The 15995-nt window shown below is 39.2% G+C and overlaps 1 protein-coding gene across 12 annotated transcripts in view; it reads right to left on the reverse strand.

Annotated features, from left to right (window-relative positions):
- GRIP1 (glutamate receptor interacting protein 1) overlaps positions 1-15995 on the reverse strand; it is a 606928-nt gene that overhangs the window by 47688 nt on the left and 543245 nt on the right. For all 12 annotated transcript variants that reach the window (XM_036492323.2, XM_058673303.1, XM_058673300.1 and 9 more), the window contains 3 exons: positions 15654-15734; positions 6514-6583; positions 4818-4963 (listed from right to left, as the gene is read on the reverse strand). In XM_036492323.2, the coding sequence (XP_036348216.2) occupies positions 4818-4963; positions 6514-6583; positions 15654-15734 (297 nt within the window). The remainder of the gene's footprint in view (positions 1-4817; positions 4964-6513; positions 6584-15653; positions 15735-15995) is intronic.

Below are 15995 nucleotides of genomic sequence, written 5' to 3' on the forward strand. Positions count from 1 at the left end.
AAATCTTAGGACAGATTTTAATAAAGATAAGGCTGTATTTGCATAAAGCTCTACCTGGAAATTTGTTAAGATAGTTTCCTTTAGCTGGAACAAATTGCAGCCTGGAAATGATTCTACATACACATTGGAGCTATGCAGGCAAACAGCTGAAATTCTGGTCTTTAAAAACATTTTACTTGGGCCCGGCGGTGTGGCCTAGCAGCTAAAGTCCTCGCCTTGAAAGCCCCAGGATCCCATATGGGCGCCGGTTCTAATCCCGGCTGCTCCACTTCCCATCCAGCTCCCTGCTTGTGGCCTGGGAAAGCAGTTGAGGACGGCCCAGTGCTTTGGGACCCTGCACCTGCGTGGGAGACCTGGAAGAGGTTCCTGGTTCCCAGCATCGGATTGGCGCGCACCGGCCCGTTGCGGCTCACTTGGAGAGTGAAACATTGGATGGAAGATCTTCCTCTCTGTATATCCGGCTTTCCAATAATAATAAATCTTTTTTTAAAAAAAGCATTTTACTTAATAGAAAATGCTCTAAGTCACAACAGCAACCACTTACGACTGTACATCTGATTAACAGAAAAGCAAACCTTTAAACTAAACTACACAGGACAGATTTAGAAAACTCCATTTCTTCCCATAACTTAGTTATCCCTGCAGGATCTGGCATTCTCATAGCAGGTAAAGCCACCACTTGTAATGCCATCATCCCTTACAGGAGTTCATTCATGTCCCAGATACTCTAGTTCCAATCTAGTTCCCTGTTGATAGACTGGGAAAAGCAGTGGAAGATTGCCCAAGAGTTTAGGCTTCTGTCAAACCAGTGCAACACATGATGAAGCTTTTGGATGTTGTAGTCATCTAGAGAGTAAAGATCACAGTGCTTCACTTCAAGCTTCCTTCTGAAGCCCAGCTAAATCTTCAAACTTTCCAGTCTTTATTACACAGGACTCAAATAAAATCAAGGCAAAAGAATAGATTTTATCTCCATGAAGCTGTTTGTATCTTTGTGAACCTGAGAATTGGGTAGCAGCCATTGTCCTGAAGCCTTGGACCCATGCAAGAACCATCTGGCTCTGCTTGGGTTAGGTTCCTGTGGTAATGAATGATAACAAATGCAAAAGTTCCTAAAGGCAGAATGGCAACCAGAGTTAGAGGGAAGAAAACGTCCACAACTCCAAGCATCACAGAAAATTTGGTTATTGAAAAAATAAGGCTGAAATTATCTCTTAAAATATCCTAACCCTGACTGTTGATAGCAAAAATTTCCTAAGACTTTCTGCGTGCAAACATCTTATCTAAGTGCTTAAATATATTATCTCCATGCAGTTCTAAAACAGCCAGGTAAGGTAGGCAACAAACAGATGTTTTCAGGTGAAAAAACTGATTTCCAGAGAAGTGAATCTGCCTATTTACTATTTTGCCCATTGTGAAGCCAGTACAGTGTTCTGTCATTCCGTTCTACTGCTGCTCCAGACTAAGTAACACATGGAGATAAAATGCAAGTTCTCTTGAATGTCTTATTCAATGCTGAAGTAAAAGGATTGCAACCAGTGGTGAGTAACAAAATACTGTGGCCTCATTTCCCTGCTTTAAGTCCTTTAATATTTGGCATTGGGGTAAAGTCACATTTCTCCACATGGCGTATAAGACCCATGACCTGTCTCCAGCGTACCTTCCCAGCTCACCTACCCCTATGACCTTTCACATACTTTACGCATTGGCCTCCTCTACTTTCTACGATGCACTCTCCAACTCTGCATTAACGAAACGCTTACAACACCAAGGCTGTTAAAATAATTTCTTCAGCTCCCTGAGCTGAAATGAATGCCTCCACAATCTTTTAATATTTTGTACATACATTTATATTGCTATTGATTATTTATCTATTTTGTGGTAACTAACTCCATGGTAGTAATTGTGTCCTTTTATATAAGAACCAGTAAGCCCTGGTACAGTTCCTGGCATCTTACAGGCACCAAGCAAACATCAATGCAGCTGAAAAAAAGACTTTTAGAAGGACACACACATTTGAGAATTGTTTTACCATCTCCTTGGCTAAGACACATGGCCAATCAATGAAATGGAAGAAACTGGGAGAAATATTTATGTTTTTGAAGCAACATCTGTTAAATCCAACTGGAGTACTATTTTAGGCAACGAAGCTATATCAAGTGCGGTTATAAATTTCCTGTGGTTGAGATAACATTGCCAAAGGAGAGGAGCAGGTGGTTAATGAAAGACCCAAAATGTCTTGGGATACAGAGAGTCCAATTGCAGTAGCAGTGATATTTCAGTGGGTACAGAAAATACACTGTCACCATTCAAACATACTGACTTAGAGAATGGCACTTACTCAATGTGATAGCCACAAGCACAATTTCAGACTGTACACAGAATCAGTGACCATCCTAATGGCAAATGCTTACTTTGCAATCAGTTAAATATTTAAGAATCAAAACAAATGCATGGAAGGCATTTCTGGAGGTAACTGTAATGAAAATAATACCCACTGACTGAACATTGACTGTGCCAGCATGATGTTCCTTCAACAAATTATAACAGCTCTTTGATAGATTAGTACACATACATGAAAGAAAACAGAATTGAATCTCAGATGAGTTTAACACTTGTCCAAATTCAGATGAGTTTAACAACTTGCCCAAGCCCAAATATGGGAGAATTAGGCTTTGAAATGTCATCTGGGGGCTGGAGTTGTGGCACATTAGGTTAAGCTGCTGCTTACAATACTGGCATTCCATTATGGGCACCGTTTTGAGCCCCAGCTAACCCACTTCCAAACCAGCTGCCTGCGAATATGCCTGTCAAAGCAGTGGAAGATGACCCAAGTTCTTGGCCCCTGTAACGAAGTGGGAGACCTGGATGAAGCTCCTGGCTCTTCCTCAGCTGCTGCATCCATTTGGGAGGGTGAACAATCAGAAAGAAGATCTCTCTGTCTCTTCCTTGTTCTCTCTGTACAACTTTACCTTTAAAATGAGCCAAATCTTTTTTTCTTCTAAAGAGGTCTGATTTTCAAAGGGTGTGCTCTTTCTGTCAGCTCAATCTGGCTTTAACTAATCTCTGGCTAGGCTTCACATTCCAAGTCATAGAATTCCGCCTATCCTCTCTTGCTTTGCAGTAAGAAGGAACTCAGTTAACAAAATTATATTCACAATCTCATGATGAAAGAGCACACCCCGATTCTTCCATATTTAAGATCAGGTGATAGTATTAAATGCACCATTTATATACATACAAACAATTCTGAATTAGTAGATATTTTGGTATATAAATTTGAGAAAACTTTGCACGGGGAGATGTATTTCTCACAGTGATACACATGGTCTTACTTTGGGTGTAGGTACATTTTTCAAGGATTTAGTACTTTAAAAATAGAATCCTGAAAGTTAAAGAAATACTTAATATGCATGACAACAGCCATAGTTCTAAGGCCTAGGGGTTGTAACAAAAAGCTACAAAGGGAAAAATGAGCTAGAGAAAATCAGCAACTGAAAATAAGATCTAACATTCCAAGCACTCAATGACTTCCAGAGCTCCTGCCAATGTGTCTGCACAGCCAGTGTTCGGCATTGGACACACTCCTAATCATGCCCACCATACATATTCATCTCTGGCTTGGCTTTTCCACTCTGCAAAGTACCTCACCCAGATCTGCTTAGCTGGGCAAATCATGCAAAACAGGTTTTTCCACAGGGCTTTGTCTTTTCTCTAGGAAAGAGCCCACAGTGATGCCGGGGGCTTTATTCCGCTCTTGAAATAAATGCCCTTTAAAAAGTGCAGCTGAAGCAAACTTGTAAGGAGAGGGATGCATTTGGCAGAGGAAATCAGTTGCTTGGGAAATAATAAGTACACACCTACGTATGCTGTTGAATGCTGTTTACAAAATACATCATTACCAACTCTAAGGAGGAAGGTAATGATGATTTTTATTTTGAATGGGAATTATAAACACATGGCCTGATCTGACATGACCAGGAGCTCTAAACTTAAGTCTTCTTATTATGACTCTGGAATCCAAATTCTACAAATATTTCTAAGAAGATAATTTAAAAGAAGGTGGGTATAGGATAAAAATATGCATGCATATATGCATAAAAACTTTTTATTATAACTCAGCAATCCTACCTTTAGGCATATTTTCTAAGGAGATAATATAAAACAGGGTGTGGGAAACATCATTCCAATTGGCTCTGCTAAGGCAGCTGAAGGTGGGACTGAAAATTCTAAATCTATAGCAGGCATTCTTAGCTTATAATTTTGTATGGGATATGAATGACATTATAAATATCCAAATGCCCTTGGAAGAATAAAATATTCTTCAGTTCTGATTTAAAGGAAGTAAAAAAAAAGCTCAAAAAAGACAGAAATGCACAGACACCTATGATAGTCCTACAATAATGACACAGAAACAACAAAACTATTTCAGAACAGAAGGGCAAATAATTATAGGCAGTAAGGAAAACATAATAGGGGTTATTAAATAGTAAAGTGTTTATAATGTAAAAATGACATGTCCACTGAAGTTATCATTATGTGATATAAATTTCAACAAGTAGACAATGACCAGTTTCATTTGTTAGGGTAGAACCGCATGATGGTTAGGTTTTCATCTTTAAAACATTTGAATACAGTTACAATAAAACTTCTTTAACAAAAACATCTAAATTGTACCATTTAAAATTCAAGCCACGTGGAACATACAATTCAAAGACTATGTTAACACTGCTGGAATGCCACCTCCAAGTCTACTGCAACTTGGTGATAGGTGGGCAGTTAGGAAAATCAGTCTGGACTAGGGAGGCCATCAGTACCTGAATTGTCCTCATCCTTGCGGATTTTCAGCTTCACAAGTTCTTCACATTGTTGGAGGATCTGGACAGCATCTTCCATGGAGCAATTGTCCAGCCGGATATTATCTATTGCAAGTAACTTATCCCCAAGTTCCAGGGTTCCGGTTCTGTTGGTGAACACACAGTAATATGTGACTAAAGCCTAAACAGGGCGCTCCGACAGGCATTAAAGACAATGTGGTTTTACAGTAGTCTTTAGGGAAGAAATTCTTAACTGTTTTATAACTGACACTGATTGACAACCCCTTTACCATTTTCCAGGTTTGAGATGGATGCCATACATTAAATAGCAGAGTACAAAAACATTGTTATGCTTTCTTCATTAAACCAGCACATTGACACAAGCCTGAGCTTCCTAGAAATGGAGACAGTGGGCTGGGGTCTATTTGGAAAGTCAGCACAGTAGTCTCATCCTGGCTGTGGACCACTGCAGGTATGCTAAAAGTCTTCAAGGTCCATCAAGAAGTAGGAAAAATAATGAGAGTGTTCTGTGCACATGTGTGTCTATGTGAACCTATGTACAGATACACATATTTGTAAGAAATGTCCTTTACATCTTATGTCTGTGACAGAGGATACTATTTCCCAGTATCCCTTTCCTTCTTTTGGGTCATGCCCGAAATGCATTCTCCAAACTGTGTCAGCATCCTCTCTACTGATGAGTCATGCAATGGCTCTCCAGACTAGGGATACTCAATAGCTGTTATGTGAAAGAAAGCCTTCTGTCTTGTTTGACTCACTGCATTTGTAATCACAAATGCCTCACAGTAGCTGAGCCTATACTTATATCCCTAAATCCACACAATATCCTTCCTACATTTAAAAAAATTATTCATTAATTTTAGAGAGAGATTTTTCCATGCATTGGTTTACTTCTCAAATGCTTACAACTGCTGCTGGTCAGGCAAAAGCCAGGAGAACACAACACCATCTGTGTCTCCCGTGTGGTTGGCAGGGATCAAAGTTCTGGGCCATCACTGTCGCCTCTCAGTGTGTATGTTACTGAGAAGCTGAGGAGGCAGGATTCAATCCCAGGCACTCTGATAAGGACACCCCAGGAGGCGACTTAACCTGTGGTGTCCCCTTCCTACTTTAGAGGGCTACAATATTTCTTTGATGAAATCATGATAATTGATGGAATTTTTTAAAGTCTTTCATTGGAAATTAAAAATTAACAGAATTGTAACAGTGTTCTGTTCTTTGAAAAACATTCTTACATGTGAAATAGACATTTCGAGATGCCTTGATTTTGGTCATATATGGTCCAATGGGCAGATGTGAACATTATATAAGACTGAATTATTTTGCTTGCGCACCAGAACATTCTTCCATGAGTTAGTATCTCCAGGTGGGATACCTCTCCTAACTGGAAATCAAAGATGGAAAGATGCTCAATGAAGGAGACCAAGACCAGTGAAAGACTCAAAATAGTTCTAGCTGATGGCTGTCTGCACTGGGTGAGCTTATAACTTGATATGAGGGGAGAGATTCATGTTGTCATTGCTGCTAGGGATATCACATATGACTCATTAGTAGTGGCTGACTGAAAAATTCTGACAATACAGTGGCCCATTAGCAAGGTCTGCATTAGGTTCAGAAGGAATCATTTCTAGTTAAAGAGAGGATTTTGAATAAACGAGAAGTCTATTTTCCTTACCTGTGAGCTACACTTCCTTTCTTGATATCTGAAATGACAAGAGGGTCTCCTGGTTTTCTACTGGATGGTGCTGTAATAAGATGGAAGAGTCATACGTTTACATGATTGATGATCTGCCCACCACTGTACATTTCTGATTAATTACAATAATGAGTTAGGAAATATGTACATTATATAGAAAATTAAAGTACTTATAGACTCAAAACAAAGGAAAAGTCAATTTAAATTTGCATTGAAGAAAGTAACTGAAAAGTTGTCATCAAGGTTTAAATCTTTTTCTAAAATATTATTAATTGCAATTATTAAAGAGACAGAGAGGGAGGGAGGGAAGGAATTGGCTAATTGATTCCATCCATTGGTTTACTCCCCAAATACCCACGAGAGCTGGGACTGGGTCAGGCTAAAGCTGGAAGTTCAGAACTCAAATCAGGATCTTCCAAAGGGGGGCAGGCTTTAACTGAGCCATCACTTGCTCCCTTTGCTCATTAGCAGGAAGCTGGAATTGGGACTGGGGATAGGACTCAAATCTAGGCACTCCAGATAGGGTATATGGAATAGCACCTCAGGAGGAGAGTACTGAAAACATCTGGGAGGGTCCTTAGTGATGTCAATATGTGGTCCAGTTTCCTACCCCTTTTCTCCAGTCCTTTCTAGGGAGATACCACTGCTGACAGCAAAGTGCCACAGAATGCAAGCGTGTTGGGTGGATGGAAATAACAGATAAAGGAATTATTCTTTTCTACATGGAAATCTTCAGCTGAATGATGATAAATTTTTAAAATCTTACAGATTCATATTTAAAAGCTATGTAATGTTCTAGAATGTGACTTATTTATTGACTATAGCAAAGTTTATTACCGCTTAATTAAAATTTTGGGCCTGGCGGTGTGGCCTAGCGGCTAAAGTCCTCGCCTTGAAAGCCCCGGGATCCCATATGGGCACCGGTTCTAGTCCCGGCAGCTCCACTTCCCATCCAGCTCCCTGCTTGTGGCCTGGGAAAGCAGTCGAGGACGGCCCAATGCATTGGGACCCTGCACCCGTGTGGGAGACCCAGAAGAGGTTCCTGGTTCCCAGCATCGGATTGGCGCGCACCAGCCCGTTGCACTCACTTGGGGAGTGAATCTTCGGATGGAAGATCTTCCTCTCTGTCTCTCCTCCTCTCTCTGTATATCTGACTTTGTAATAAAATAAAAATCTTAAAAAAAAATTTATATGTACTGATATTCTAAACATACACATGTAATTTCTGTTGAGTGTATAGATAGGATACTATTTTTCACAGTGGTAAGTTCTGCACTTTGTATGCTTTCTCAGGAATATGTCCACTTGATGAGAATGAAAAGCAACTAGGATTGAACCTACTCATAAATAATGCTGGAAATAATTTATAGTGCACATAAGTTTAAAAAATCACTTAATTTGAAAGGTTTGTACATTCAATTTAGGAGTTTGATATTTACAATGAATGATATTAACATTTGTAAAACAACAACAATTTGCCTCCAAGAGGAGAGTTTGCGAACCTAAAGCCAGAATTGCTTTCCTTTAAGAGATAATTAAAAAGGTTCTTAAAATATGATTTTATTACAAATAGTAGAATCATCCCATAAAAATCACAGGACCATATCGCATCCAATAATCCCAGGAAAATGTTTATGTACAAGAACACATGGTTTAATATTCTAATACAACATTTAAAGAGAAAGCAAACACATATATCAGTACCTATCCACTGTCTAAATTAGTCCATTGTAAATGTTAATGATGCTTCACTTAAACATTATTTCTCACATCTAGCAAAGAATACAAAACATTTTAGTAACCAAAACTAATTTATATTTTAACAGTTCTTCAACAATTTGATGTAATTCCTCTAGAGAAATGTAAATATCTAGCATTTTTATTCATGCCATATTTTAAAACCACAAATTGTTCTATGTATAGGGCACAGAAAAATCTTTGTAGCTACCAGCAAATATAACTTTCCAAGCAGCTGCTAATGAAGTTTCTTAAGATGTTGCCAAGCTGTAGTAAACATCATAGAGCACTCAATATTTTCTTTGTTTTTTTCCAAACATCCATGTTCCACTGAAATGGTCTTAAAACTAAATAGCAGTCGGGCTCAGCATAGTAGCTAAAGTTCTCGGCTTATATGTATGCACAGGGCTCCCACATGGGCCCCAGTTCACATCCCGGCTCTTCTGCTTCCCTTCCAGCTCCCCGCTTGTGGCTTGGGAAAGTTGTAGAAGACAGCCCAAGGTCTTGGGAACCCGCACCTGTGTGGGACACCTGGAGGAGTTCCTGGCTCCTGGCTTTGGATTGGCTCAGCTGCGGCTGTTGTGGTCCCTTGGGGAGTGAATCAACGGGTGGAAAATCTTCCTGTCTCTCCTCCTCTCCGTAGATCTGACTTCCCAATAAAACAATCACCACATAAGCGGCAGTAGAGGCAATGGCACACATCAAACCCTTCCCGTTATTTTTTTTTTTAAAGATTTATTTTATTTTTATTACAAAGTCAGATATACTGAGAGGAGGAGAGATAGAGAGGAAGTGGAGCTGCCGGGATTAGAACCAGCAGCCATATGGGATCAAGGCGAGGACCTTAGCCACCAGGCCACGCCACCAAGCCCAGCTTCCCATTATTTTTTAACAGAGGAGAAGAACGGTGCGTTCTAGTTAGAAACTTCTTATGGTTTATTGAAGCGGACATTCTCACATTTGCTAGATTCTTCTTTATCCTTAAGCAAATCCACACCCATGTCCTGAGAAGGTACATCAGCACGATGTTCACTGGGGCAATGAAGCCAGCACACCATGCATGTACACCAGGCACCCTACGACCTTTCCCACACTGCCGATATATCTTAAATTTCCCTTACTTCAGAAAAAAATCATAAAACAGGCATATGGACTTGGTTTGTGGTATCAAACAAATACAAATTATTTGTCAACATTTAAAAATTAGTGGATTCTCTGTAGACACATAACTTCTTTTTTTGTTTCTGAAAAAATGGAGGCAATCACAGTAGAGTGGCTAAGATCCAGGATTTGGCACTCAGAATTGCTGGGTTCAAAATCCCAGCCCTCCAGGGTAACAGCTATGTGTGCACACGGTCCTTTGGAGCTGTTTCCCCGTCTGCTATGCAGTGATGAGTAACAGCAGCACACACTCCGAATACCTCAGGATCATGTGAAATGACTGGACCCCTGCACCAGGACGCAGGATGCAAACATGTATGTCAACAGCACTGAGAGAAGCCAAGCAGCTTTCCGTGACTTCTTTCCTTTTCTGTTGAATGGAATATTCCCATAGTTGTCTGTGGTCTGTTTTAGTGTGCTTATTTTTTTGTGTCTATGATGAATTGAACCCCACAGATTTGTCACAGAAATCCATAAATAATCTTTTGATACAGTAAGTTACATCAGGAATTCTAGCAGAGCTCCCTGGACTGTTTTCTTTCTAGGACTGACACATGACCTTGGGAACTTCCTTTCTACAGGTTCTGGAAACCCAGAGGGATTTTTCTCCCTTACATCCACAGACAACATGCACTGTGAGTCCAAATCTCTCTCTTTCTCGCTTTGTTTTCTTTCATTTTATTTTGTATTTCTTATTGTTATTATTTTCCATGATGCAGTTTTGTAGGTATAAGGATTTCCCCCCCCCCCCATCTTGCCTTCCTCCTTTTCTATTCTCCCTGCCCCACTATTTTCCTCCATATTATTACAACAGTATACTCCTTCAGCTACAGTTACTACTCTAACATTTCACTATTTAAGTGTATCATGGCATTGTAGGTATGGGCAATGCTGGAAAAATCTAGTATCATATTGTCAGAGTATATTTACAGTTTCACTGTGTGTCTGTCTTCCTTATATTCAGGAGTAGAAATGCATACTACAACATATCTTCATTTCCTGCTATGTTAGTCTCCATTATAGTTCATCTATGAGAATATATGGATATATTTGTTTATCCATATATCTGCCTGTTTTTATTTTGCGTGAATGTCGCCTTACATCAGAGAGAACATGACATCTTTCATTTTCTATTTTGGTGATGCTCATTTTCTGGAAGATTTCTGAGGAAGAACACAAAGGAGGAGAACTTTATAACTTCACATTTAATTTTCAAGAATTATTTGTTCCCCCGTGGATGTTATCTTGTGATAGCATGTTTGATGTACATTTGGTTGAAAGATCTCTTAATAAAGATTTGTAGGCTGGAGAACTGTTTCCTTTGGAAATGTGAAGGAAATCTACTCTTCCGTTGACTCTATTGCTTTCTGTCTTCCAGACCTGGCATACAAAAGCCTGTCATTCTGATTTTCTGATTATTATTGATATTATTCAGACACGTAGGAAACCCACTCCTCACCTCCACCACAGGAGCCCTGCAGGGTTACTTCTCCATTTGGTGTTCCTAGGGATGTTCTCATTCAAGGGTTCACAGCCAATCAATTTGGAAAGAGAGCCATTAATTCTTTCTCTTTCCCCTTCTCTTTAATGGGTCTTAGTTGGATGTGTCGCCATTTATACTCAGCCTGTGAATTTTTCCCTTCCAGTCCAGATTTTCACTTATTTGTTTTCTTCTAGTATCTTATTTTTTCAATTTTAACGATTTCATTAATTTTGAATTTCTGCTGCTGTATTTTCCAACTTCCAGAGCTCTTTGTTGTATGCTATATGTTATTTTCTACCAGCATTTACTCCCTGCCCACCCTTAGCGATACACATGTTGCTAATAACATTAATGGTAGGATTTTGTTTTCCAGTTTTCTTCTTCCTACATAAGCCATTGCTGTGGGTTTCCTGCTTGCTTTTGTTGATAGTTTTTCATATATATATATATATATATATATATATATATATTTTTTTTTTTTTTTTTTTTTTTCAGATACCTGTGTTATTCTTAATTGTGTGTTCATGTTAGAGACCATGGCCCCTCTGGCAGGGCAGGAGAGGAGCCGCTTAGTGGTGCAGAGAAAGGCAGCTGAGGGACTGGCTCTCTCTCCCCGGACTTCAGTCCTTCTGTGTTAGCTTTATCATCACTCTCACTTCCCTTAAGTTTCTAACTGCACCAATCTCCAAGTCTCCCTGAAGTACAGGAAGCAAATTAGTTTCACTGTCGGTTTTGATTGTTGTTGCCTATTTTACTTTTTTCAGATTTTTGCCATTTAAAAAGTCTTGTATTGTCATTTAAAACAGTGAAAGCCTTTGTTGCTCTAGCCACCATCCTCTGACTTAGCCATTTCAGAATTTCCTATCATTCTTCACCATAAAACAAAAAACAAGAAGCAGCTGTTCTTTAGCCAACCTGGAATCTTTTTAAGTAATTATAGAGGCAACTATAGTCTCTATTTTTGATTTTTATATGTTCCTTCACACTAAGCCTGATGGATTTTGAAGTCAGTTAAATGGGAATCAACAAAATATTCCAAAATATTCTATAGGATCCAGCCATTCATGAAACTTACTTTATTTATAAAGTACTTTGTTCAGAATCTGACCAAGTGTCCAAACTACACTAACACAATCAATCAACTTTAATTATAACTATTTACATAATATGTGGCAAGTAAAGCAAGTTATTTGATTTGAAGTAGTGAGCAGTTTTCTTGTAAAGCTGGCAAAAAAAATTACCCCATGAACCAAGACTTAAGGGAAAAATCACAGATCAGTTGTGATTCTGACACAGGGTGCTTTATGATTTTTATAAAACATAAAGCAAGCCTTTGTTCTTATAAACTATTCAGTCACAAATTAAAAGGAAATCCAATAAACTAACTACGTTCTCAAACCATGGCCTTTTGCTTTTCTGATAAAGGATCTGGTGAGGTTTGTCAATCAGACAGCAAAGGAACGTGTGATGCACTAACAGTAAAGCTGCCATTAAGTCCGACAGAATGGGTTGGAAATCTGCTTCATCTGTTATTAGCTCTGGGTCTTTGGGCAGGGGACTCAGTCAAGCTGTACTTTCCTCTTTCTAAATCAGGGATAGATGTCAAAGGACTGCTTTAAGGACCAAGAGAGAAATCACTGTGCGATGCCTAGGATAAACTAGACACAAATCCCGATAATAGAATGTCAGAAGAAAACACCAACATCCAGAGGACTTTACTAACAACTGCACATGACAGACGCAAGCAGGGTTCTCGGACTGGGAAGGTGGGTGACTCTGCCGGAAGGCTCAAGCTCTCATTTTTGATTGGTTGAGGTGTGAGATCTAATTTCCAGTTCCATACTGCATCCTTCTGCTAGGCCATTCCACTTTATCTGCTGCAACAAATCACTCTATATTGTAGCAGTAACATCGATAAAAGTAACGCCCGATGTTAATGTGCTGTGAATGTTTTCTAAGGAGCTTAAGAAAATTAGTCTAAAACTGCTCACCACATCAGGATGAGAGGGTCTCATTTCTCAGTCAATTAGGTCTGAAGACTGAGCAGCAAAGACTCTGATGGGAGGCTTCCAGAGATGCAGGCTGTTTCTCAGAGTTTTCACAAGGTGAAGAAGGCGGAAAGGGGACTTTGCACAGTGAGCGGGAAAAATCCATGAACCCCCCAGAGCCTTGGCTTCACTAACAGAGCCTGTGTTTGAAAAGGCGGTCTCTGGATTTCCTACTTAAAAAGCACAATTACAGTTGGCACTGACTTTTGTGGTCTACAGCTGTGCTTAGAATATGTCACAAGACTATGTATAAAAAATGATCAAAGTCACTAACATGTGTTGGAATTTCCAGTGTGTTCTGGGCATTTTGCATCTATTAGCTTGTTTAATCTTATCCACAATGTGATGAAGAAAGAACAATACATGCCATTTCCTAGATGAGGAAAACTGGAGCCAGAGGTTTGGGAAGTGGGGCAGGCTCTGAATCCTTGATTTTTTTTTTTTTTTAAATCTTAGGAGGTTTATTCCAGTAGGGCAGGAATGGGGCGGAGGTAGTGGAGATTAGAAAAGGCTGAATCCTTGATTTTTAAAAATTGTTTTCCAAGTCAAATCTTCTTTGGTCCACAGAATAACCTTGGCACAAGTATGTCTAACAAGCTTTTTAAAAAAGTGCATAGGACATGTGTATTATAAAAAAACCATATATAAATTTCAGTTGCCCTTACACTAAAATATGCACCATTTAATTCCAGTTTCCATGAGGTTTTTGAAGTGCCCTCATCTCATGAACATGTCCTGGGCCACATAGTGCCTGGCAGCACAAAATAAGACTTCTCATTCATTCACTCAACAGTTACAGGTATTCAATAAGCACCTTGTATGAGCCAGGAACTGAGTTAGGCTTCCGAAGCTATATAATAACAATGGAAATAAATTTTGGTTTTTTTCTTTTTCTCTCTCTTTGTCTTCCTTTCTCCCTCCTTCTCTTTCTTTTCTTCTTTCTTTCTTTCTTTTTCTTTCTTTCTCTCTCTCTCTCTCCTTCCCTCCCTCCTTTCCTTTTTTTTCTTTTCCTTTTTCTTTTTCTTTTCTTTTCTTTCTTTCTCTCTCTCTCTTTCTCCCTTTCCTTTCCTTTGTTTCAAATGAATTGTTCTCTCAACCGGCAAAATACTAGCTTCTCCACTACAAGATACAAAGGAGCATGGTCAGAATGAATTACATAAATTAAGCCATTGGTTTAGAGGGCTGGTGAAAAGTTTTTACAACTTTACGCATTGTTTCTTTATCCAGGGACATCCAGCACTTTCAGCATCCGCAAGAGCTCATGGCTGGCTGAAGACTAAAGCGATTCCTGTGGCAGCTTGTGGGTTGTTGCCACTTCTGGTATTAAAATCAATACATCATATTCTTGTTCTTCACAGTTTTTTCTGAATCATAGTACTATTCTTAGTGATGAAGCAGATATATGTGGCTTACTGGATATAACTAAAATGTCACTTTTCTGTATTAAATTAATATCAAAGTTGAGTCAGCCCCGCCCATTTCATCCTGCTCAACTGAGATTATTGTTGCATTAACCATTGACATAAACACTGTCATGTCAGTACAATGAGGCACTTTGACACAACTTGATCATTTTCCCTTGAAAGGAGCACCTCTTGGTCACAGCCATTTACCTCCCTATCTGCTTTGGTCTTTAAACATCATTATCCTGAGGCATTAGTGGATGAACTTAGTCTATGGATATTAAAAGCACACATATAGAAAAACCACCCCAATTTCTGTTTTATAAAAGGCCACGGGGGATGAAATTTTCCAAGCTGTTTTACAAAAGCAGTTGTGATACTAGAGCCTGGGGGAAAGGGGAGTTAAACACATTCATATGCTCTGGTTTTCCTTTTGGTTTGATTATCGAGGCACTCCGCACCATGAGGAATGCAGGAATTCATTACAGTAAGATTCATTATGATGCTGAAATGGGCTAAAGATATATGGTGGGCACATGGGAAGATAATCTTAAATGTAACTAAATGAATGAAATTTCTACTAGTTAAATTGCAAGGAAAACAGTCCACAAAATACTAAAAAGTAGACAATCTACATGCACTTATCTGCATATTTATCACTTCATTATTCATTGAGGATGTGTGAGCATGGGTATTTACTACTTACCAGCCACGGCAGATTATTTTCATTTAATATTCAAGACAACTCTTTTTGTGGCCATACTAATTTTTACTAATGAATGGGATCACAGAGTTTTTAATTTTCCCAGTTCACATAGTAAATACTGGAGGCATACTGGTTCCAGTTTTCTACCATGGAACACAATCTCAAAAATAATACTTCAAAGATTTGTTTCATCTGAAAACCATTTGACAACACATATCTAACATATTTTTACAATTCTCTCTATATTGTTAATTAACTTATTTTAAAGTCAGGGATATTTTCAGAGACACACAGAGATAAAGTTCCTATTCACTGACTGCCTCCCTAAATGCCTGCAATGGCTGGGGTTGGGCCAGGGCCAAGGCTGAAAGACGGGAACTCAGCCTGGGTCTCCCTTGTGGGTGTTATAGGAACCCAACTGTTTGAACCATCACCTGTGAGCGCCCAGGGTGCACATGACTAAGAAGCTGAAGTCAGGAGTCAGAACAAGCACTTGACTCTAATACAGGACAGGAGTGCCCTAACTGGTCAAAGTCACCCTCAAATTCCGTACTGTAAACAAAATCAAGACTTCTACTTACAACTTATGGTTATTCCAAGTTCCACATTGTGCTTCTTAGGGAGCTTTACATGGAATGTTCCACTACTGGGGATGACAGACTCTGTAATTGCAAAACAAAAATGAGTGTGTTTATAGAACAAGCAGATAACTGGAGCACCAAGGACGAGTTGCATCAGAAATACTTGCATCATGAACATCTGTTGTTAAATCTGTAGGAAGCACACGAGTGTTTGTGAAAATAATAATGCTAGCATTACTCTGGTTCTGGTGATAATACATGAGGAGAATTCGAAAAGACTGTAGAAAAATGGAATTAAAAGATACAGACATTTTGGTACAAAGGCTTTTGAAATCCATGTGT

The sequence above is a fragment of the Ochotona princeps genome, chromosome 15, assembly GCF_030435755.1.
Source record: "Ochotona princeps isolate mOchPri1 chromosome 15, mOchPri1.hap1, whole genome shotgun sequence".
In the NCBI taxonomy this organism is placed as follows: Eukaryota; Metazoa; Chordata; class Mammalia; order Lagomorpha; family Ochotonidae; genus Ochotona; species Ochotona princeps.